The 25,343-nt window shown below is 45.3% G+C and overlaps 2 protein-coding genes and 1 long non-coding RNA gene across 4 annotated transcripts in view; 1 reads left to right on the plus strand and 2 right to left on the minus strand.

Moving 5' to 3' along the window:
• LOC310839046 overlaps positions 1 to 25,343 on the minus strand; it is a 202,654-nt gene that overhangs the window by 1,633 nt on the left and 175,678 nt on the right. The gene's annotated exons all lie outside the window — the stretch shown is intronic.
• DNASE1L3 (deoxyribonuclease 1L3) lies at positions 275 to 16,276 on the minus strand. The gene is made up of 8 exons (XM_083727214.1): positions 16,081 to 16,276; positions 12,669 to 12,757; positions 10,622 to 10,705; positions 8,893 to 9,005; positions 6,832 to 6,944; positions 5,954 to 6,111; positions 2,735 to 2,831; positions 275 to 581 (listed from the first exon to the last, which is right to left on the minus strand). The coding sequence occupies exons 1-8, from the start codon at positions 16,210 to 16,212 to the stop codon at positions 471 to 473; spliced, it is 897 nt and encodes a 298-aa protein (XP_083583340.1). The 5' UTR covers positions 16,213 to 16,276; the 3' UTR covers positions 275 to 470.
• Positions 20,594 to 25,343, plus strand: part of LOC310839028 (monoacylglycerol lipase ABHD6-like) — a 46,164-nt gene continuing 41,414 nt past the window's right edge. The window contains exon 1 of one of the 2 annotated variants that reach the window (XM_083727191.1): positions 20,594 to 20,986. The gene's annotated coding sequence lies outside the window, so the exon portion shown is untranslated. The remainder of the gene's footprint in view (positions 20,987 to 25,343) is intronic. The other variant, XM_083727194.1, reaches the window with a different exon arrangement.

Genomic DNA, 25,343 nt, shown 5'->3' on the forward strand with positions numbered 1-25,343 from the left:
AACGTGTGACGTGTGTGTGTGTGTGTGCGTGTGCGCGCCCGTGTGCATGCACCCACCTACAAGATTGGAGTCAGTCAATGGCAAAAAGTGTGTTTCTGTAGCTTCTTTCTGAGTTCTTGATTGTAAAATATCTTTGGCCAGAAGACTGACGTTGGGAACAGGCAGAGATGCCGAACAACTCTGAACAAATTGTTTCACCAAACAACCCCTGCTGAAGACATTGCTAAGGCATTCAGATTGCCTCACTGCGTTTGTCTTTCAGGTTACGGCAAAGTTAATTTTAGCTCGTTTATTTTATTTAACCTTGAATGCTTTTAACAATAAAAATAGTTTCGGTTTGCATATTTTTGGTGAAATAGGCCATATGGGAGGCCAATATACATCAAGGAAAAGGTCAGAAACTAAACCCACTCTTTTCTTGTGAATATACATCCAATTTCTTTTCTCTTCGGAGAACAGCAGTATCCTGTCTAGCCCTGTTGCAAGAGGCGCCTACGATTGCTTGCTCTTGCTCGTCTTGGGGAATGTCTGCTGGCTCTCAGCTGGAACTCTACTGGAAAGTGATCACTCACTGCTAAAGCCTGCAGAGTAAGGGACACAATAGGTGGATTAATTGGACACCCTGTCCCTTGCATACAAATATTTAAAAGCCATACTGCATTGAGTAATTGCCATTTGTTGCTATACAAAGCCACACAAAGATAGCCCCTAAGTGAGGTGCATAGCCCTTATTCTAGGGAAGCCACCAATAAATTTGGCTGCTATGCTTTCACATATCCAAAGCCGAATTGCTCAGGAAGGCTATGGATGCATCTGGCCGACAAGGACACATATGGAATATGCAACCAACCTGAGAGCTCTACTACATTATAGCACAGGGAATAGATCGTGAAGACTGCAGCACAATGCTGCAGCACAATGCACTGTGTTAGTGTGTTAGTGTGGGTTTCCCCATGCCACATTAGCCTTCTTCGGGGGAACTTCTTGTGCATTCTGCCAACATGTGAGAAGGCTGTGCTGAGTAGTCCTGACCATGACATCACACCCTAGATCCATGCTTGTCATCTGTACATCCTTCCAGTGGCGTAGCATGGGTTGCCAGTGTCTGGGGCAAGGCAAGTATCCTTAGCACTGCTTGCCAATAGGCTGGAGTGAAGGGACAATAGCTTGGCAGCCAACACAAGTGGCAGCCATGGCCAAGGGAGAGTGGTCATGTTTTTAAAGCCCATGCAGAAGGCGCCCTAGCAACCAGCCATAGCTCAAATCCGCTCCGCAGCCCATCCACATGAACATTGGGAGACATTCTGTGTTAGCAGGAGGGCCCACTATTATTTATTAATCCTTTTTTTCCTTTTGAAATTTTGTGCCCCTAAGAATTTTGCACCCAGGGTAACTGCCCTGTGGCGCTGCCCACACTATGCCACTGTGCCCAGCACAATCAGGATTCTAGATGCACATGGGCTCCTTTGCGTGTGTAGCAGCCTGCAGAAAGCCTCCCTCCTTGCAGACACTCCTGCTGTGTGTGCACAGGAACTTAGGATCAGACCACTGGTCTTTGTAACTCAGCATTGTCCCCACTGACTGGCAGTGGCTCTCCAGGTTCAGGACAAGAGTCCCCCCTAGCTCTACTTGGACAGCTCAGTTGGTTAAAGCATGGTGCTGATAATGCCAAGGTTGCAAGTTTGATCCCCGTATGGGACAGCTCCATTGCAGGGGGTTGGACTAGATGATCCTCAGGGCTTTCCCCAATTCTATAGTCCTGTGATTCTATAATTATATGAAACTGGGCCCCTCTGCATGCATAGCAGATGCTATGCCACTGAGCTCTATCTCCTCCCAGGGACACTAGGGGGCAGGGGCTAGTTGGAGTGCCCTATCAGTGGCAGGACGCACTGACAGAGCACATGGGCCATGTCACGGCCAAAAATTGGCCGCTGTTTCTTTAATGCTAAAAGGACTAAGTCAGCATGAGTCAGCGGCCTACAATGACTCATGCAACCTTTCACCTAATTGTACCTGTATATACAGAGTGGCCAATGTTAGTGTTGGGTGTGGGTTGGTTGGATGGTAGAAAGCTGGTTGTGTTTGGTGTGTGTAAAAAGCTGTCGATCTCGATTGTGGTTGGAGAAGACAACTTTTTAAGAATAAAAGCAGCAATACTCTGCAAGAATACTCTTTCTCAAAGACTCTTTTGTGCCAACTAAGGTCTGAGGATTAGGTAAAGGAGTAAAAAAGGAGGTCAGAACTGGCAGGCCATTCATCTAAAGACTGCCAAAGTACAGCTCTAAAGTGGCGTATTTTGTTATCAGCTCACGGTTTAGCCACTGATGCAGCTGCAGGTACTACATAAATCATGTTCTTGGCTCCTCAGTTGTTGGAGTTGTGTTACTCCAGCTGTTTACATAGCTTGATCCACACAGGTCTCTGATTTGCGTAGACAAACACAGTGGGGGATAAAGTGTTGGAAGTATGTTGGCTGCACACATGGCACACACCTGTCTATCTCTGCAGATGGGCCTGGAATTCTGTTATGTGATTCCCTATATTTCTCAACTCATGGTTCTTCCTGCTTCTCGGCTCTACCTGCTTGTTTCCCCTCGACTGGCTGCCTGCCTCTCTCACTGGTCTGCTTCCCCAGTTTTGACTCAGTGCAGCTGTGGACTCAAGCTCCGGCGGATGCAGGACGAGAACGCGAAAACACTCCGCTTGTGTACTATTCCTGTCTTACACAAACCTGTGCTTCAGTCATCGAAAAGGCCCTCTGAAAATCAAAGATGCCGGCTGAGTCTGGCACAACAGCATTTATGAGTTTCTCCCCATGGAGCACAATCCTGTAAGAGGCGAAAACAAGACCACTGGGTGTTAGCCTGCTGTGCAGGAGGAGAATACATATGCTGCTGTCAGAAAGAAAAGGTGAGCAGGGAGCATGGTGGGTTTTGATAGCACAAAGATGAATTCGCAAGTGACCCAGAGGCAAGGCAAGGCGAGTTGCCTGCAAACTCCAGCAATTAAGCTGATCCACAAATAGCTTGTCTCTTAGCTGCTATTTCATCTTTCCGTGGGTGGTAGAGGACGATGAAAAATGGCAATTTAAGTGCCTCAATAGTGCATCAGTTTCCATTAGTCATAAAGCTAGGAAAAACAAAAGAATAACCAATTAAAATTATCCCAAACGTGGTGGGTTCTCAAGTATTTCTGGCTGAGCTGCACAGATACAGGTAAGCTTTAGTGCTTGTTATTAGGACTGCTTCTGATATTCTTGTTCTGGTGTCAGGCCTTACTTGGTAAGTCAAAATTCTGAGAAGCATGAAGGTTAGCCGGCTGTGTATCTCAGATCACGGATGGGGAACCTCAGGCCCAGAGGGGAACAAAAAGCCCCCCCCCCAGCCTCTCTATCTTGGCCTTGGGACTCTCACCAATTCACCACTGCTTAGGAATGCAGTTACTAACCCAATGATACCAGCCTCTTTCTCCATCTAATTCTGCAATGCGAAGTCCTCTGGAGATCTTCAGGGTTTGAACGTTTGCTCTCAGCTGGGTGAAGTTCATTCCACTGCAGGTAGGCTGCCACAGGGATACAGACACCCACCTGACACATTTGTCTGTGCAGTGCTTTGTGCAAAAAGCAACCGGAGAAGAGCTTCCCCAAGCTATTTCTCTCTTTCTCCCAAACTGCCCGTCCTCACAGGACTATGTTCAGACATCACTAATCATCCTGACACTACCTGATGCACACTGCTGGGAAAGGAGGCTGGATTGTGACTCAGAAGTACACTCCTATCTAACACAGCGCTTGCCTGCCAGCTGTTTCGGGAACAAGGGAAGGAGGTGATCTTGCCAAGGGTAACAGCGTGGGCAGAGGGAGGGAAAGTGCTGTGCCAACAGCAGGGAATGAGTTCATCGTGAGCATCAGTATGTTCAGGTGATTATCCTGGCAGACTTCATGGAGGTCAAAAGTTTTCTGTCTGGAACTCAACCAAAGGGCTTGCACAGGGAGGAGGACAACGTGCAACCCAGGAATGGTTCTGTCGCAAAAGCTGCAATTAACTTGCCCTTACTGCCTCTCAATGGGGGATCACAGTGGTGGCTAGCCTGCTTCCCTGGATCCCCGGATCACTGATGCATGCAACATTTTGACTCTTTTGTAGACTTTTAAATATTTTAGAATGGTTTCAGTTGTTCTCATTCTTCTTTTCTTGCATAGTGCAGTAGGATGTGCAAGAATGATGGAATACAACAAATTCAACAAAACGTGTGCAACAAGGCAGGTATGAAGTATGAGGAGGTGGCCTTCAAGTTCACACTGTAGTACATATAAGAACATAAGACGAGAGCACAGGATCAGGCCAATGGTCCTTTTAGCCCAGCATCATGTTCTAACAGTAGCCACCTAGATACCTGTGGGAAATCTGCAAGCCCAAGAGCGCTCTCCCCTCCTGCAGTTTCCAGCAACTGGCAATTAGAAGCACTGCTGTCTCCTGCTGTGGAGGCAGAGCATAGTCATCCTGGCTAGCAGCCATGGATAGGCTTATTCCCCATGAGTTTGCCCAATCCTCTTAAAGCCATCCAAGTTGGTGGCGATCATTGCCTCTTATGGGAGCGAGTTCCATAGCCTATGAGCTGTGTGAAACAGTACATTCTTTTATCTGTCCCAAATCTCCCAATATTCAGCTCCATTGAATTCTAGTGTTGTGAGGGAGGAAGAAAAACTTTTCTCCATGAAGCCCATTGTGCCTTGGTAATTGTTGGCATCTGTCTGCCTTGAGAAACAATGGAGTGTGCTTCTCGGGGTGAAGAGCACCGAAGTGCTAGCAGCACCGAAGTGACCTCCTGAGGCATAAACCTGGGCAGTGTGTATGGAGGTCTGGGCTGCCCAGGTGACAAGACCCCCACCTCAGCCTCGCTGATGTGGTCCAAAGGAAAGCAGAGTAGTACTTTGGGCATCAGCTTGGTTGCAGGAGCTACTAAAAGAAGGCGTACAAGACACCATCCAACCACCTTGGGGCCTCCTCTCTGGATTTGTGTCGAGTTTACCCCTCAGCCTCCCTCCCCCCAAAGATGTCTCACAAGGCAGTGGAGGTTTAGGATCAAAGTTTTCCTTCTCCCAGATGAGCTACCTTCCCAGGTTGACGAGCCCCACCTGCCCCTCACTTCCCTCTACAGTATATGCAGAAACCACCTTCTTGACTGGTGGACTCGTCTGCTCAATCTGCCAGAGCCTGTCATCACATGCAGGGGAAGTCCCTAACTCACCAAGGGTTTGAGGATAGCATTGGTATAACTTTATTCTTCTGAGCCAAGGAATAGGAAGAATGTCTTCACACACTGTCATATAAACAATGGATTTCACTTCCAAAATAGACACCATGTGTGGCTTTTAAAAAAGGATTAGACAAATGAATGGCCATGATGACTATGTTCCACCCTTCACTGCTGGAGGCAGTATGTCTCTGAATACCTGCTGCCAGGAATTGTAAGTGGGGAGAGCGCTGTTGTGGTGAGGCCCTGCTTGTGAGTTTCCCTTAGGCATCTGGTTGGCTGCTTAGAGAACAAGATGCTGGACTCTGATAGGTTTTTGGCAGGACTCTTACGTTCCAGTGTATGTTCTTAATGGAGCACTGGAAGCTAGATTGGCCAATCTGCTCCAGTCCAGGAAAGTCACAGTCTCCAGCTGCCTAGGCCCATTTCTTGCACTTGTCACAGATTGGTTATCCATAGATTAATAGCTGGATGTGATGTCACACAGGTAAGAGACCAAATATGCAATAATTTATCCATGCATAGATAGCCCAGGTGCACACTTCACCCCTCACAATATTAACGACCTGTTGTAAATCAACATGCATTTTGTTAAGGTAACCAGCAGAGTTCTTCCAACACCGCAGATAATAGGTAGCTTAGCAGAGGCTCTAGCTGGGAGGGTTCACAAGTCAGCTCTAAAACCAGCTGTTACCTGTCATAGGGGCAGCGGGTGCTGGCTTTCACCGTCGTGTCAGTTTTGTCATCAATCAGCCAAACAAATTCAGTGTGATTTCTCAGTCTGATATTCTTCCAGTGTTTCTTCGCAACATAGCCACAGCCAGCGTTGAAGTCTCCCATGAAGACGAAATTCTACAAGGTGGGACAGGAGATTGTGAAAAGACAAATTTGAAGAGACAGGATTGCAGAAAGCAGGGGCAGAAAGGTATGACAACTTCCTCCATCACTTTTTATTATTGGGAAAGTAAAGTGACCTATTTTGAGCTTCTTAGCAAAGGCACCCTATCATGGCAGCAGGCACACCCAGATCAGACTGGCTCACAGAGTCACTGATGAATTTCCCTGGGTGTGCCAACCACATATGAGAATTATCTCAATAGATCTTCAGGTGCAAAGAGATCTATGGGGAGTATCAGAGAAATGAAAAAGAAGAGGAAGTTAATGGTGTGTGATTATGAGGAAGAGGGAGAGATAAAATTCTGAAATGACTTCATTCATTAGTATGGATGACAGGCAGTAGTAATCCTGTCTCCAGGAACATGGCTGGGCTGCTCAGAACAACCAAGCCACACTTTGACTAGGAGCTTTAGGAGAAGTGCAGTAGCTCAGTGGTAAAGTCTCTGCTTAGCATAGGGAAGATCACAATCCCTGGTCTCTAGGTAGGGCTGAGAGAGACCCCCATCTGAAATCCTGGACAGCTCCTGCCAGTCAACACAGAGAATGCTGAGCAAGATGGCCCATTGGTCTGACTCAGCAGAAGGCAGCTTTCTAAGTTCCGATGTTCACAGGGGTGGGGTGGGCTGATATTCAGCACAACTTTAGCACAAACGCACCAAGGAAACAGCGACTGACCTCAGACTTGAAGCGTTGTCTTACATCTAAGTACACGTCATAGAGTTCATCAATTTCCCGAACAGCCATTTCAGGTGTTGTGTGCAGAGGGATTATCACAAATTCCCTGACCACTTAAGAAGCAAACATTGAAAAAATAAGATGATCAGCATTTCCAAAACTCACTCCCATCATGGTTAGAAAAACTGACAGATCTAATATGTTTATTAGGTATATTGCCTTTTACAGGTCATGGAATTGGAGGGTCTTGAGTTAAGCTCATGTGGCACCTGAGCCTACCAAAACATAACAGTCTTTGTATTTCTAAAGACAAAACAACCCCCATTGTCCATCTTTCTTTCAGTATCAAGTACATTGAAGTTTTGTAATTATATAAGAAGTTTGATTGTTAGGGCCCAGAATGGTTTCCAGATCTTAGCAGGCCCATTTTGTCTCTGATTCTGCTTAGCATCAATTCTCATGCTACACTTTTGTACATTCAGATCTACACCTCTTGAATAGCTCCTTCCTTCCTTCCTTCCTTCCTTCCTTCCTTCCTTCCTTCCTTCCTTCCTCTTGGTCTGGCTAACACAATGTGTACCCTACTTCCCAAACCAGGGATGGAAGTGCACTGGGTGCAGAGTAAAAGGGAGGATTTACACAGTTTTGGACTCTGCACTTCCTTTAAAGATCTGAGTGGGTTACAGATGCTTTCAGGTGGCCTTCCATACAACTAAGTGCTCAGACCCAAGGACTGCTTAGCATCTGCAGTGGAACTGCTCTCACCAGCATGTGGTCTTTTTTCCATTCAAGGATGTGTGTTGGGAATCCTATTGAAAACTGGGATGAAAAAGGACATCTTGATGTTGACATGTTACCATTGCAAAATATGCATATTCCCAGGCCTGGATCAAGGGGAGGGGAAGGGGGCACATGCCCTGGGCAGCAGATTGGGGGAGCGGCAAAACAGCATCCTGCCCTGCAGCACGGGAGAAAGAGGACAGGGGTACACAATGGCCTTGGTACATGTTTGGTGACTCTTTATGGTCTGGCAGGTTGCTGCTGATTAGAAAAGCCCATCTCTTTGCCTGCCCCAGGAAGAGGAAGGTGAGAAGTGGCTGTGGGACAGGACATGAGCCTGCAGGCTTTATTCTCTTGGTGGGAGACAACGGGGAAAAACACTTTCCTCCCTTCCTTGTTGTCCCACTGCCATCACTACCACCACTGAGAGACGGAAGCCTGCATGGGACATAAAGGGGGAAAAGATTTTGTCTCATTGTGTCCTGTCCCTTATCGGTGCCATCGAGAGACGGAAGCCTGTGTCTTCATCCTCTCAGTGATGGCGGTGGAGACTACATGAAGCTGCAAGAGAAGGGTTGGTAGCAGTGCAGACTTTTGCCCCCTCCAGCAAAATTTGTAGACAGAGCCCTGCACATTATTGTATGGACCTTTAAGCCTCAATATATTAATGAGAATTATAATTCAACCATTTAAATCATGTGCCACACTGCATTCCTCTTGCTACTTACTACCCTATCTTCAGATGTTTTCTATGTCCAACTATCTAGCTCTAGGACATTAATCACGCTTAGAAGCCTAGCTGCTTTGCAGTGCTGGAAAATGTTGAAGTCAACGGATCTCATTGCAAAGTGCTTGGAGTTTTACAGTTTTGACTTATTTAATGTTTAGGACCTTAATTAAATTTGGCACAAATAAGTCAACGTGCGGCGAGTTCTGGATTATGTTTGTGGTTCTATAAAAGGCTGCAATCAAGGGTGGATTAATCATGAAGTTAAAGAAACTGCAGAGTAACCTCAGCCAAATTGGGATTGAAGAGTGCTCTGTGGCTCACAGAATCCCATGAAGGCCCATAATGCATTTCCACTCCTGAAGCTAAGCAGGCTTGGCCCCATAAGCTGCCTAGACAGCAGGCCCTACATTGAGGCTTGCCATTCGGAGCTCATCAGTGGAGTCTAAAATAAAGATCTGGGGCTTCCCTAGTGCTCACCCTTTTCCTGTATCTCTGCTTGTGGGTTATGAAACACACAGGAGGAGGATAGTGCATGCTCAGCAATGTCTCACCCGTTTTTGGAGAAGAGAACCAGACAACATAAGGCTCCCTGGAAAGTGCATCTTCGTCATCAGGCTGCAGATCAGGATACTGATAGATTTGCTTCACTGACACCATTTTTGATCTGCAGTGTGAATTAACAGACAGACAGAATATCAGCTCTCTCAAATAGTTTAGACCTTTTTCTTTTTTTAATGTATAGACTGACTTTCTGTCCCAAGATCCACAAGGTAGCTAATAAGACTACAATCAACAATGAAAATGCTGCAAAAAAGCAAGCTAGTTTTCATAATCTCAAATTTTCTGGCTCAGTAATACAACTACCTGAAGCTATGAAATCCTTGCATGTTCTGCTGTATAAGTGGGGTGAAAATGCATTTCAGGAACAGAAAATCATGTGTTCAGAGTTATGTGGTGGTGGTTGTTTTTTGTTTTGCTTTTACAGAAGCATCAACCCACCACAGTCCTAAAAGACGGAAGCATGTATATATGAGAAATGTTCAGAGCTTAATGCTTGGATGCCATGAAGCCATTGAGATGCTGTGAGAGGACAATATAAAACAAAAAGTGATGCAACAAGGGGATGTTAGTGCAGATCAGGGTTAGCCAATGTGGTGTCCTCAAGATGTTGTACGACGACTCCCATCGTTGCTGACCACTGACCATGCTGCCTGGGAACTGATGGGAGCTGAAGTCCAACGTCTGGAGGCTACCCTTGGTGAGGATACTTAAAGTAGTTTTCCAGGTGAGAAGATCTCTTGCAAGTTAGTTTTTGCTTATTCATTGAATGAAAAAAGGCAAATGGGAGATACTAGTCTTTGGATCCAATAACATCCATATATCTGAAAGAAATATGAATACTGCTTCTGTACAGTGAGTAGCGCTGGAAGAAATCCTTGTTTGACCAATGGGCCACCATGGTCAATGGTCAATAAGGCCATCACTTCCAGGGTGCTCTATAGGCATTTTCCCCAGGGGAAGGGAGGGTTGTTTTGCTGGTTTCAGTGTGGGAGTCTCCTGCAAAATCCAATGCTTTCAAGTCATGTGAGAACGCACCGATAGCATTGTGAGCACAAATTATCATGAATGTGCAATAAAAAGGGTGTCTGGAGAGGCCCCCAATATTACAGCTAGTATAACCACTCCCAAGTCTGCCACGCCAATCTAGATGCCCCAGAGGAGTCTTTTATTCTTATTTATTACCCAGTATCATCAGAGAGTGGACTCGGGTGGCGCTGTGGGTAAAACCTCAGCGCCTAGGACTTGCCGATCGTCAAGTCGGTGGTTTGAATCCCCGCGGCGGGGTGCGCTCCCGTTGCTCGGTCCCAGCGCCTGCCAATCTAGCAGTTTGAAAGCACCCCTGGGTGCAAGTAGATAAATAGGGACCGCTTACTAGCGGGAAGGTAAATGGCGTTCCATGTGCTGCGCTGGCTCACCAGATGCAGCTTGTCATGCTGGCCACGTGACCCGGAAGTGTCTGCGGACAGCGCTGGCCCCCGGCCCCTTAAGCGAGATGGGCGTGCAACCCCAGAATCGGACACGACTGGCCCGTATGGGCAGGGGTACCTTTACCTTTACCTTTATCATCAGAGAGTACAGAGTTTAATATGTATACAAAAGACAGGTCCCTTTCCCCAAGAGATATACAATCTAAACTGGGAATTGAAGGCTAATACACCAGCTTATTTCCTTGCGGTTTCCAAAGAATGCCTCATGCAGAAAGTTGCAAAATGCACTTACCTGTAGAAAAAAGCATATTGTTCCTTATAGGTCCTTCTTCCTAACCGATTGCTGACCACATAACTGTACTTTTCTTGCGAGTGACTGGAGAAAAATGATTATTTTTTATATATTTGAAAGAATACACAGGAAACACATGCACCATTGTAAAACACAAACGGTGGCCAATGCTTCTGGCTCTGGCATGTGGAGGAGCTCATTGCTTAACTATCTGAGCAAAATCCCCTTTCTTCCCTGACACAGTCCATCCCAAGGTTCTCCTGCTCTGCTAGGTGGGATGGTCTGTAGTGTGGATAATGTTTCTGGGGGGGGGGGGAATATCATACCATAGGGAAGGGGAACCAGTGGTCCTCCAGATGTTGTTGGACTCCATCTTCCATCAGCCCCAGCCACCATGGCCAATGGTTAAGGATGATGGGAATTGTCTAAGAAGACCCAAACGTTCCCCATCTCTGGCAGAGAAAGAAATGCGCTTGAGAGGGCTAGAGCAGTGATTTCCCAAACAATGTGTTGTGAGGGGGCCAGAAGTGTGAGTTAAGGAATTAATCCACCATATTGGATGCACCCACCATGGCATGCTTGAAAAGGGGAGGCCTTCTTCAGCATTGATTCTCCTCTCCTCTGCCATAGTTGGTCACCTCCGGAGGCCTACATCCCAGAAGGGGCCCACTGGCCCCTCCCTTCCTACTCCTAGCTTTTGCTGCTTAGAAACATTGAAAGCTGCCTTTCAGTGAGATCAGTGTTGTCCTGATTGACCAGCAGTGGTTCTCAGGGGTTTATAGCAGGGAATATTCCCAGCCAAAGGTGTCATGGGCTTTGAAGACACTCAAACTCAGAGCGAAAGAGAGAAAAGCCCTAAGAGGAAGGCATGCTTGGCAAACTCTCACCATGATCAACTCCCGCCCAGAAACCTATGTCCCCACTGTGGAAGGACGTGTGGATCCAGAATTGGCCTCCACAGTCACTTAAGGATTCACTGTTAAAACCATGTTTATGGAAGACAATCTTACTCGGCTATGAGTGATTGCTAAAGAAGAAGATCCCCAGCCCTAACTGGTGTATGAATGAATTTTATTATTATGGTCACAGACCAGTTCCAACTCACTTACAATATCAGGAAAATCATAAAATACAACTGGTGATGTCAAGGATTGAACCTGGGACCTTCTGCATGCAAAGCAGGTGCTCTACCACTGTGTTATGGTCCTGCATGCTCAGTCTCTCCAAGTGCACAAACTATGCCAAGGGCAAGGAGGAAGAGAAGCAGCAGCCTTCACTTTCCTTGACCTCTCCTTCTGGGCAAATGAATGAACAGCAGGGGCAGCACCAGGGGCGGATCTACTATGGAACTAATGAGGCTTAAGCTTCAGGGCCTCTTATCCTGGAGGGGCCCCAGGAGCTACTTCAGTCCACATTGCTTAAAGATTTTGGGTATAGTAGACCCAATTTGAGTCACACAACTCAAATTGATTAACTTTTTTTGTTGTATATACACTTCAACAAAGTCTGAGAGTGTGGTGATCTGTCATGGAGCAACCTTATTGAAGAAGATAGCAGTGGTTATCCAGACCTAGTTGCTGGTTGCGAAGGGGCCTTCCATGACAGTTCAAGCTTCAGGGCCCAAAAATTTTAGGTCCTCCACTGGGCGGCACATCCTGTTTAGTCACCTGAGGTGAAACAGGAAGCTGATGCCACCACTACCAGTCTCCCTTACTTGGGTCGTGCAGCAGTGCCCATGAAGCTGCGGTGGATTCTGAAGAGATCTCATGAGATCTCACCAGAAACTACCACTGCTTCTCCACCATTAGTGGGGGTGGCGGGGTGGGGAGTCTCTGGGGGTGCTGCCTTGTAGCACTCTACCACCAAAGGAGGCTGCCTCATCCTGCCTCATGAGCCACCTGGCCCTAATGAACAGCGATGGCAGTAGCAAGAAGGTGGGCCAGCTGAGAAGTGGGCCCACTGAAAGCTTTTTGCCCAAGACCCCAACTCCAAAAAACCCTTGATCTGACTCTGCATTTTTAAAATAAATTTGACATTCCCATCTCACCCGTTCAATTTCTCTAAGAGGAAGGGGCATAGCCTGTTGCTGTTGTCCTTTATTTCCATCAGTAGCATGATGTCACACTGAGAAATAACCTGCAGGAGGAAAGAAAGAACATTCTGAAGAATGCTTTATTTGACACACTTGGAATTCCCAGAATAAACAGGCTTTGCATTCTTCCTGAACATTTCACCTATCAGAAATGGGCTTCAAAAAAATTCCTGGTCTTTCAGCTCCTGTACTAGAGAGCTCCTGACTTAGAGGGAAGACAGAAGCAAAATTCTGAGAGTAGCAGCAATATTCTCGAAGCACTCTCACTTAGTTCAGTCCAAACACATCTATCCTTTTCCAAATCCATACTATGAAAAAGACTGTTCTGCAAGTTTGAAACAAACTGTGCATGGCACTGATTAGCTGATCCCTCAGTGATTCACATGCTTCCCCATTTTCCAGAGTACTTTTGTGCAAATCCACCCCCAACTCTTCTTTAAAAAGGTGGATAAATGTGGGAACAGTTATGTGGTACGTGGAAAAAAAAGTTTAGAAAGTGTATAGCCCATCTGCAGGTCACTGTTCTTGATAGATGAAGGGATTTAGAGAGAGGCAAAGCCAATTAATGCCTTGTGTATTCTAGAATTCCAGATATCTCAAAGCTAGTGGCTGAGGCAGTATTTGATTTGCTGGTATTCACATCTATTGTGAAGCCATGGAAAATAATGGGTTGAAGACTATATAAATACTGTGAGACTATCCTTTAAGAAATGGGATGATGTTCCAAGAGATTGAAAGGATTGGGTAAGTGAAAATTCTAAAGTGTCTTAAGGTACACAGGCAGGTTCATGCCTCTGTACTCTGCATTCATTTGCAGCAAACCAGTAAAAGAATACAATTATGATTTATATTACATCAACTATTAAATTTCTATCTCACATCCCTCCCAAATGAGCTCTGGGTGAAAACCAAAGAAACCCCTGGCAAAACGATGCAATTAAAAATGAATAAAGACCTATTAAAACAGTTCAAAACATTAAGAACATCTAAAAACATTGCCATAATTTCATTCATTTATTCAAACAATTTATAGGCTGCTCTTCGAAGCAAAACTTCAAGGTGGCTTACACAGTAAAAGCTTTTTAAAAACAACACCCCACCTCAAAAATATAAACACAAGATGATATTGACAAAATGCCCCAACACTAAATGAGGTGGCAATAACCTGAGATGGGTTTCTTATGGGGAGAGTTCAGCTATACAGGCACTCAGCTGAGGTGCCCAAACCTTCTCTCTTTCTTGCAGAAACAACCAAAGTGAGATGGAGTCTTTTGGCAAAATATTTGGAGAACGAAGTCTTCCAGGTCAGGTGCAACCAGACTGCCAGGGTGCTTCTTTGAAACATTTGAAAAACCCTTTCTTTGGCTGGTTATCACATTAAAACAGCACATGGTGGGTAGTGTGCTGGATTTAGACTGAAGTGGAGTGGGGGAATCCCAGTTTAATATGCTGCTCCACAATACAGTGATACCTTGGGTTACATACGCTTCAGGTTACAGACGCTTCAGGTTACAGATTCTGCTAACCAGAAGTAGTACCTCAGGTTAAGAACTTTGCTTCAGGATAAGAACAGAAATTGTGCAGTGGTGGCACAGTGGCAGCAGGAGGCCCCATTAGCTAAAGTGCTTCAGGTTAAGATCAGTTTCAGGTTAAGAACAGACCTCCAGAACGAATTAAGTTCTTAACCCGAGGTACTGGCTGAACTTGGGACAGTCACTATCTCTCAGCCTAACATACCCAAAGAATTGGTATGAGGATAAAAATTGCTTTACAGCTAGCTCAATCTTTTCTTGCTATGTTTCTCTACTGCTGTTTTGATGTTGTGCTATATGCTTTATCGACGATATGCATTTTGCAAGGACGTCATGTTGCCTTTAATATTATTTTATTGTCCTCTTGTGTGATTGCAAGCCACCTTGTGACCCTCCCCCCAAATGAAAAGAAAGGATGTGAATAAAATAAGTCTGCAACCCAATGCCCTTGTACCTGGGGAATAAGTTCCATTGAACTCAATGGAACTCCTGAATAGACATAGAAAGTACATATAAAGCTGAAACAATGACAAAGATAATGTAGAGGATGAGGAGAGAGACACCTCTGCCCATGTTGTCCAGAGCTCTTTGGAGGGAGGGGAAACATTAAATATAGAATCAGGGAAGAATAATGCATTTAGCTTAAAAGCAAGCCCTGGAATCAATCAACCTATCTTAGACATGTTCATTAACTTCAATGGGTCTACTCTGAGTAAACTTGGGCATGTTCCAGTATGAAGCTATTGGCAGGCTTCATTTGGGGAAGGATGATGGTCCATGACAGAGGACTGTGGAAAGTCTCCAGATCAACCCCCAGCGTCTCCAAGTAGGGCTGGGATTCCTCTCTAAAATCCTGGAGATCCTCTGTCAGTCAGACAATACTAAACTGGCTGGACCAATTACCTGTCTTAGTATAGGACAGCTTTCTGTGTTCCTAAGTTTAAAGGACAAACTATAGCTCTAATGGTGGCAGAAGATCCATAGAGGCATCTGAATTGCTGACTTGAATTTAGCATTCATGTATTGTGTGCTGAATCACTGGTTTAAAGCCACTCAGCCAAATTAGGATTTTGGGCCACTTTTTAAAAATAAAATAAAATTACAGAATTGAGTCTGCAAGCAGATACAGAAATAGTCATGTCACAAAACGCTGCGTGTGCCCTCATTTTGTCACTGTCAAAGAAAAGATTTGAAGTTCATAATTTGCTGGGAGAGGAAGGATTCAGAACAGCGCTTGCATTTGTAAGTCTTCTTGTACACTTTAAAAGTGCTAAATGGCTTCAAGCAGAGCTCGTTGCAATGCAAAGGCGATGTATTGTTCTTGTTTACAAGCATCCGATGCACAGGTTTTTGAATGGCACCAAAGTGCTTAAATCACTCAGAAGGTGTTTATAATACAATCACTTTTGTCTGCAAGGGTCCAACTTATTTTGTGATTGTAATTTCTCCTTAATGAGACCAGAGTACTTCATAGCGGTGATTAAACAAATTTAGCATGCTAGTAACGAAGCAACGTCTGATGAGACTATAGATGAGAAGGGGACAATTTTTCTTGCCCATCAAAATGTTCCCATAATCCCTCATGTTCATCTGCAACAGCATTCAGCATTGTATTTCTGCTAGATTTAATGTGTAAATAAATCTTGCTGAACATATGGCTTCAGGTCTGCAAATTGATTCTTCCGCTGTTAGGAACACAGCAGATTTATTAATGCTCAGCCATTCATTAGCAGGACTTGGCTGTGTGAAGATAAAATACCCTGAAAGATGAGCTAGATAAAATGTCCCTCCGTTCAGCTGAGTATTTATTTAATCCCGCAGAGCGAACAACATACCTCTACAATGACGTCCAAGATTTCTGGTCTTGTTCGCTTGGCTTCTCCAAATGACCTCACGTTGAAAGAGCAGATTTTAAGGCTCAGAGCTGCGTGAAAAGAGAAAAGCAGAAACAGAGAAACACGTGACATCTTTTCAAACCTGGGCCAAAAGAAAACGCAGTGAGGTGTTCTTCTCTCACTCAGCACTTGGTCTGCAAAAACCAGTGGAATTTAGCTGTTATATTTCATGATTCCTATGCAAATTAAGGTGCATGTCACTGGCTTCTTCCACAAGCCACCAACTTCTCTATTTTTGGGACTAACATCTGTTGCTGAGGAACTCAACTTTTTGCCATAGGGGATTACCTGAATTTAGAGCCAACTTCCACAATTGACTAGGCTTCTTCTTGAACGTCATGGGGGAATACAAAACTGAAGTTTGTTCCGAGTTCCTTATTTACGGAAACGTTCACAGCAAAGTTTGATAAGAAGACTTAATAAGGAACTGGTTGATGTGCTCTTGCACCTCATAAGAAATGCTGATCCACCCCATATTTTGTGTGTGTGTGTGTGTGTGTGTGTGTGTGTGTGTGTGTGTGTGTGTCTGCTTTCAGGTCCACAGCAATTCTCTGCTATCAAAACTGTTGGTTTGCCACAATGCTCTTAAACGCATGATGACCCCCCAGATGAGGATTCCAGATAAGGGAATGGGAATGTGCACCCCAACTAAGATTTTGGAGCAATCCACTTCTCTATAAAAGTGTCCCCTATGAGATTGTACACAACTGTACCCAATCTAATGCTTTAAAAGGGATCCAGTTCTCCTCTACTATCCAGTCAGCAAGAAGAGAAGAAATGGGTTTTTCTTTTTATTAGGTATTTTGTGGTTTTATATCTTGGTTTTATTCTGTGAACCGCCCTGGCACCCCAGACATAGGGTGGTATATAAATTCAATAAATAAATTCAAATCCAATAAATCAATGATAATTAATAAATAAAATACTACTACTGATTCCCTTTGTCTCCATCTCCCTCCCGGAACCCTTTTTGCCTGGATTAGCAGAGGAGAGGGAGTGAACAATCAGGGCAATGGGGTGGGGCAGGGATGCAAACTTGGTAACACCACTACTCCCACTCTTAAGAGGACCTCCAGAGAGGACTATAGGAAATTCCTAGCATGAAACCAAAGGTGTACCTAGGCTTCTTTGCACCCTTGGCAAGGAGATGTATTGGCAGCTCTGAAGCCAGGAGAGACCATGGAGCAGAAACTCAAAATTTCACTCTTCTAATAGTGCCACTGGCCAGCTGAGGAGCCCCCACAGTACTGCTGTGATGGTCCATGCTAGCAATCTCATCTGCCAAGGGGCCCAGAGGAGCCTGTGTGCCTTGCCCCGCTGCCCAGAGCAAAGGAGGAGTGGCCCGGAGAGCATGTAGATGGGTGGGCGGACTCCTAGCAAGAGTGGACAGTCACAATTCTTGCACGCACCCCTGGGTGGGAGCCAACCTAGCCAGTCCCTAGCTATACCCCTGCATGAAACACCCTCCAGAATGACATGCAAGAGGTTTGTGAGCTAGGGCAAGTGTCTGTGTCCCTTCCACACTCATGGCTAGATCTATAGACCCCCAAAGGGGAAATGGTAAAGAAGGGGTGGCGAACCTGTAGACCTCCAGATGATGAACTACAACTCCCATAATTCGTGCCAATTCCTGAATATGCTACCTGGGACTGATGAGATAGATAGGCTTCGGGCCTAATCCAGCCGGGCCCTTCTTCTGTGAGTGTTTGTCCCCGAAACAGAAATCCTGAGAAGGAAAGAAAAAGTAGAGAAGCCCAAAGCCACATGAGGGAAACTCAGAGCAGAAGTGGGAAGTCAACAGGGAATTTCCAAGGGCAACAGCTGCTAGTTCTCTAGCCACCTGGCAATTATTCTGATGATCCTTTCCAAGGCAGAGAGGAAGTCTGGGGAGAGAGATAAGAGAAATGTGGCGCAGATTGCTTCTCTAGCAACAGCTAAACAGGAAGGGGGTAGGGATCTTCTGGAGATAGGCTGCTCAGGGGGTGGGGGAATGGGGGACGTTCAAGAAAATGCCCATTTGGTGAATTCTGAACTGGCACCCCAGCTCCAGTTCTATATTTTACCGTACACGGCAAATGCAAATGAGCAGCGGCTCTGGCAGGTTTTCATCAGTTCCATTTAGGTGGCAAATCTTAGTCTTCCAAAATAGCTCTGGGGTCAAGGCACAAGCAACAATGAAAGCACAGATGTGAGTGTTCCAGGACTAGACAAATAGAGGGAGATGGGAGCATACGTGACAAAAGGAAAGCACTGGGAGAAATATGAAGGCAGAGCGACATGAACTTTAAATGGAAATTTGGTGTGTGCGGGGAGGAGACTGGAATACAAAATATGCTGCATTCCAATAGATATTTTTAATTTGTATCTCGCCCTTGGATACTAATGATCGTTTTACTACTATTTTTTATTTAGTAGCTAACATAAATAATAATAATAATAACAACATATCAATGCATCAGAAGTTGGCAGGCGTAACAGAGCATTGTTCTTGGCTTAATAAACCTGTGCTATGCTTACTGGGCTTATTCCTTTTGCTCAGTGCCTGGCACTTTATGAGACTGCTTGCATTGTCAATAAGTGGATTCAAGCAAACTTCCCTTGAAGTTCTCTAGCGTGTGTGTGTAGGCTTTTGTAGTCACAACTGATCTCCTGACCTGTTTTAATTACAGTACTTGTGTTTTAATGGGACTGTTTGATTACATCTTTTAATTATGGGTTTTTATAGTTTAACGTTACTGTAATTGGTTTTTATGCTTGGAAACTTCTTAAAAGCTTATTTTGGTATTAAGTGGCATATGCATTTATTATTACTATTAACAGAAATAAAACAAATTGTTAGGGACACCCCCAAAAAATTATATTGTTGTTGGCATCCATCTGTCTTGGGAGAAAAAGGATGAGGTAATGTCAGACCGGTGGACAGTTACAGCAGCTGCTGTGGCTGTAGATAACAATATGGGAGAGAAATGTTTTGTTGCAGTCGGGGCAGATGAATGCATCCTAAGCATAGAACTATCCTGGTACCAACTTTGCAGGAGGGGAAAAAACCACCACCATCATCAAAGTCCACTCTGAAGATGAGCTGGCCTAGGGAATGGGAGCCTAAGGAACCTATGGAACAGCTTAGGGTTGGCTGAATCTATACTTACAGTCCTAATTTACAAGGGGCAATCAAGGTTGGATTCAAGCTAATAATGTTTGCTGCCAAAAGTCTGGAAGCAATAACATTATCGCACCCTTAGATCAATAATGGAGAACACGTAGTTCCACCACAATGTCATTGAACCATCAGTCTCCAGTGTCGTAGTCCTGTGCTGCCAGCCATGGTGGAGCTCAGTGGAGGGAGAAGCCAGCCAACCAGCTGAGTCTCGGGGTGGGGGTTGGGTACTTGCCTGGAGGTAGAGTCTCAAGGTTCAGTCCAGTCCTAAGGTCCGGAGTATCTCAGTTCACATAGTCAGACAACCCTGGAGTCAAGAAAGCCGAGGGTCCAAGGGCACGGGAAGCAAGAAGCAGCAAGGTCTGGCCAGGAACGATACATGTTTCCAGCAACTGACTGAGGCTGGAAACCCAGCTTAAGAAAGCTGGAGCCAGCTGGTTCTCATCCGGAGCAAGAAGGCTGATCATCAGCAGGTGTCACTTTGCCTTCTGCTCCTTCAGGCTGCTGCTCAGCAGGTGAAGCTGACTCCTGGCCTATGACACCCAGCCAGCATGGCCAAAGCCAGAACCCTTCCATGCGTCCTTTCTGTTGTGCGTCCATTGTGATTGTGCTCATGATGCTATTGGTGTGGTCACATGAAATTCCACTTTGCAAAAGTTTTGGAGTGATCACACTGCTTCGCTTCCAATCAGTGCATATCCTGCTGAAATATCAGTGGGGGTCTATAGATCTAGATCCTTTTTTCATGCTGTAGCTCCTCTGGCAGCAATATGTGGCAGCGTGGGGAAATCCACCTCGTATGCACTCTAATTGTGCCATGACTTTATTGCAGGATACATCCACCATAAAACATCCGTCTGAGATGATGGAGTCCAACCACATCCCTGCCTTGTTTGCTGATTTGGACCACATGGCAAACAATCAGTTAGCAACCCTCTTCTGAAATCTGGGACTAATAAGAAGTCAAGTTTTTTAGGACATGATGTTCTTACCATCTGAAGGTGCATCATCCAATAATGACAGGGTGTTTGCAAACGCACACATGAAAACCTGGCCACAGTCACGTGTGCCCTTTTATGCTCCTTATTACAATTTCAGTAATACGTGTAACTACTTAATTATCACATGGTGACCTAATTAAAATTAATTTGAAACTCCCATCCTGGATCAAAATGTGTGAAATGTCAATGAAATAGACCAGGCGTGTTTTGAGGTCATTAGCTCAACTCATATTTACTTTCCTGAGTTAATGTGAAGTGTTGGCAGGTATGCCAGAACATCCCAGGTTGTCAAAGTGCTAGGTGTCGTTTTACAGTGCAAACATGCACACAGGATTGTAACTGCAGCTGGCAACATGGCCTTTGAGCTAAGGAATTGTGTCCAGCAGGTGGCAGGGTTTATAATTGCTTACTCAGTCATCTGAGTCTTTTAGAAAACCCCAGGATTATCATGCAGCACAGGCAGGGTACTTTGCACTCAGGTGAGTGAAAAGCAAGGTTTTGTGTTTCTTTTCTAAACTTCAGGATCCAATTGTGCAACACAGTTTAGATCAATGGCATGGATTCCATAGTCCAGTCAGAGGGGAACTGAATATTTTTTGGGCCTCAACACAAGTGAAGGATCCTAGGAGAACGCTGGATTTGGCAGCAAAAAGTTTGTTACAGCAGTCCTAAGAATGTCTACTCAGAGGTAAGTCCTACTGAATTCACTTGGGCTTACTTTCGGGTAAAGTGGCTTTGGATCACAGCCATACTATTTCACTCTGGCACAGGGATCTGGTTTATCCTCCTGCAGCCAAGCAGCAGTGATCAGTATGGCAGTGTGAGGTGCAAATGGGAATATGCAATGTGGCTAGCCAGAGGTCTGAAAGCTAGCATAGAATTGCTTTGAAGAAAGGCTGTGGAAACAGATGCCGTATATCTTATTAGATCTGAATCCAGGCACAGCTGTCTAGCTGCATCCTTGCTTGTCTCATCCTTAACTGTGACATCTGGAGCCTCTGATTGCACCAAAACAGCTGCAAATAAGGGGATAGGACAAAATACCAAGGCTAGTTAACATAGCTGGATTTGAGGGGAAACAAGCAGTAGTGTGGGTGACGAAGTAATTTTAGGGCATGACCTAATGGTCTTATCTTCTGCACTCTGTTTAGATTGCAATGTGTATAACTTCAGTTGTGAGACACTCACTTCACATAATTCTTCCTTGCCGGTCTCCCTGCAGTCATTTCATGCTTTACAATCGTTTTACATTCCTGATACATTAGGGCAACAAATGAACAAAAAGCAGTTTGCTAACCCTGATCAGAAAGAAACACTGCAGGGGCCTGCACTTTTGCAGTTTAAATGCCCTCAAATTATAGCAAATTTGTTTAGGGAAGCTTTTAATGTTTGATATATTACTGTATTTTAATATTTTTTTGGAAACTGCCCAGAGTGGCTGGGGAAGCCCAGCCAGATGGGTGGGGCATAAATAATAAATTCTTCTTCTTCTTCTTCTTCTTATTATTATAGCACAATCACATATTTGGGAATAAAATGGTAACTTCTACTGCTCTAGTGCTCAATACATTTCTTTGGAAAGAAGCACTATTTTGTTGTAGAAAAGGATAATATACATTTAAAATAAACATAATACATGGACATCTGAAACCATGTACATGTCTAGCCAGCCACACTGGGTTAAAAAGTCAAGGAAGGAAGGAGAGATACTGTGGTGACCTGCCCCAATCCTCCTCCTTCTCCTCCTCCTTCTTTATTGAATTTATATACCGCCTTGTACCCTGAGGTCTCAGGGCAGTTCACAGAAAAGATCAACATAAAAAACAATATATATACAACATCCCAATAACATTCCACCCCCTAAAAAGACCCACATTTTAAAAGGGGATAAGATGTCAATCAGATCAACCAAAGGCCTGGTTAAAAAGGAACATTTTTACCTGGCACCTAAAGGTGTATAATGAAGGCGCCATGCGAACTTCCCTAGGGAGAGCATCCCACAGACGGGGAGCCACTGCAGAGAAGGCCCATTTTTGTGTTGCCACCCTCCAGACCTCTCGAGGAGGAGGCACATGAAAAACGGCCTCAGAAGATGAGATCAGGGTCCTGGTAGGTTCATATAGAAAGAGGCGGTCCTTGAGCTATTGTGGTCCTGAGCCATTTAAGGCTTTATAGGTCAAAACCAGCACCTTGAATTGAGCCCAGAAACTAATTGGTAGCCAGTGCAGTCAAACCAGTATTGGTGTAATATGATCAAACCATAGTGCTCTGGTGAGCAGCCTGGTTGCTGAATTCGGCACAAGCTTAAGTTTCTGAACCATCTTCAGAGAAATCCCTATGTATAACTCATTGCAGTAGTCTAGCCTTGAGGTTATCAGAGCATAAGCAACAGTAGTTATGCTATCTCTGTCCAGATAGGGGCATTGCTGGGCCACCAGCCGAAGCTGATGGAAGGCACTCCAGGCCACTGAGGCCACCTGAGCCTCGAGCAACAGCCAAAGATCCAGGAGTATCCCCAAGCTACAAACCTGCTCCTTCAGAGGAAGTGTAACTCCATCAACAGCAGGCAATCTCCCACCCATCCGGTCTAGAGAACCCCCCACTAACAGTGCCTCGGTCTTGTGTGGATTGAGCTTCAGTTTGTTGGCTCTCATCCAGGCCATTACTGAGGCAAGACACTGGTCCAGCGCTTCTACCGCCACACCTGCAAATGTAAAGGAGAAATAGAGCTGAGTGTCATCAGCATACTGCTGACAACATACTCTGAATCTCCGGATAACCCCACCCAGCAGTTTCATATATAAATTAACCAACAAGGGGGATAGGATTGAGCCCTGCAGAACCCCACATTGAAGGTTCCATGGGGCTGAAGAGCATTCCCCAAGTAACACCCTCTGGGAACGACCATCCAAGTAGGACTGGAACCGCTGCAGAGCGGTGCCACCCATCCCTAGTTCGGAGAGTCACTCCAGAAGGATACCATGGTCGATGGTATCGAAAGCCGCTGAGAGGTCGAGAAGAATTAACAGGGATGTTTCTCTTGTCTCTCTCTCAACAGAGGTCACCATACAAGGCAACCAAAGCAGTTTCTGTACCAAAACCAGGCCGATTGAAATGGATCCAGAAAATCAGTTTCTTCCAAAAGCACTTGGATCTGGTCTGCAACCACTTGCTCCAGAACTTTGCCCAGGAAAGGGAGATTAGCAACTGGTCAGTAGTTAGTTAGGTTTTCTGAATCCAGGGAAGTATTCTTAAAGAGTGGTTTTACCACTGCCTTCTTCAAACAGGCAGGAACCACCCCCTCTCGTAAGGAGGCATTGATTACCTCCCTGGCCCAGCCAGCTGTTCCCTCTCTGTTGGTTTTTATTAGCCAAGAGGGCAAGGGTCTGGTTGCTCTGACTGATGGTGCAAACAAGGCAAATGTTAGCCTTTAACCTCATTATCTGTCACTTTCTGGGTAGTGGTTTGGGAGCCCCTGGAGTTTGGCCTTCAAATCCAGCCCAAGCCACATGTAATGATCTCTGGTAGGCAAGCAAGTCCTGATAAGAAGGAATGACTCTCCGGCAGTTTTATGTACGTAAGTTTATTTTAAAAAAGACACATCCAGAGCACAGCTTCTCGCCTGCTTGCATTTACAATAGTTGGCCAGTCTGAATCTTCGTCCATTCCACAGCAGGAAGGACGCCAAACTCCCGCCTTTTCCCTCTTGCCCTTCCATTGCCCTCTGCTCTTATCCAGTCGCCTCGAATGGGGACTGAGAGGCTGGCCTGCCCCCTCCCCACTTCCACTCAACACAGACTCAGACCGCTGCTTATCTGCTGATTGCCTAGCAACGCTCTGGCTGCCTTCCAACTCTTCCTCTTCTTAGAGCTAACAGAGTCTTCCCTGGGAAGTGGGGGGGGGGGTTCGAACTGCCCTTTCTCGACTCTGTCAGCCAGCTCTCATCTGCTGAGTTGATCCCTCGTCCACTTAATTCAATTTCTGAGTCTAACTCTTCCCCTGCACTCTGAGAGTCCACGTTCCTGATACCATACCTCTGGAAGTGATATGGTAGGTTAGCAAACTTATTTGTTAGCAGAAAGGTCCAGACCTTTCCTGGCTTCCTGAATTGGAATATGCACATGGTGCCATATATGGAAATAGCTGACCATTTGCTCTGTGAGTTCTGGAGGGTCATTCACACAAACTCTTGCCTTATTTGAATATAGCAAGAAAAGGTAGTCTTTGTAGTTGAAAAGCGATTGCATGAAACAGACTTGAATGTGGTTCCCATTCTTACATCAGGTAGCACTGAATTCTTATGGGAGCACTTCTAAATACACTTACTAGAGAGAAAGTCCTATTAAATATAGTGGGACTTAACTTATTCTGAATAAACATGTACCGTTTTGCTTGTATGCAACTGAATGGTTGAATTTTTGGACCATGTTACTTAATTTACTGTACTCGGCTACTATACAGGCAGCCCCCCCCCCCCCTTATGTGGTTACATTCCAGGACTTTGGGTGCGTAAGTGAAATAAAGTGGGCAGCACTCACTAAAATGTTTCCCCTGCTCTCTCCCTCTCTCTCGCCACACAACTCTCTCTTCAACTACAGTTGAAACTTTGGGGCCAGTTGGAGGCTGAAGGACGTGTGGGAAAGTGACTGCTGCTATTGCTGCTCTACGCTGTGTGTCAGCTGTTAAGACGGGGAAGCTGAGCAGCCTAAACAAAGCCCCGGTGTACCTCCAGTCTATTTGGGGCTTCCTCTACCCTCACTGACAGTCTCTTTGGGCTCCGGGGATGCTCCTCACGAGCCATGAGGACTCCCCAGCATTTCCTAGTATGATTCCATATGTTTGTTTATTTCCTGGAGCCATGTGAGTAGGACACAGGTAAGTTGGGGTGGGGGAATGCCTGAACTTCACTTCACTAGCTTTACTTTAAATTTACTCCTGTATAATTTAAAGCTTGTAGGCGAACAAACATATTCCTTAAGACAGAGTCAGGAATGACAGCACACAAGGCAGTTCTCTGTCAAACAAGTTATTCCTCTTTTACGATT

This window comes from Podarcis gaigeae (assembly GCF_964106915.1).
Source record: "Podarcis gaigeae genome assembly, chromosome: 2".
In the NCBI taxonomy this organism is placed as follows: Eukaryota; Metazoa; Chordata; class Lepidosauria; order Squamata; family Lacertidae; genus Podarcis; species Podarcis gaigeae.

Coding starts and splice junctions, on each gene's coding strand:
- DNASE1L3 (XM_083727214.1), bottom strand. CDS start 16,212: ATGTCACGTGTTTCTCTGTTTCTGCTTTTCTCTTTTCACGCAGCTCTG. Junction 9,006..10,621: donor CAATATGCTTTTTTCTACAG/GTAAGTGCATTT, acceptor TTCACACTGCAG/ATCAAAAATGGTGTCAGTGA. Junction 6,112..6,831: donor GACAACGCTTCAAGTCTGAG/GTCAGTCGCTGT, acceptor CCCACCTTGTAG/AATTTCGTCTTCATGGGAGA.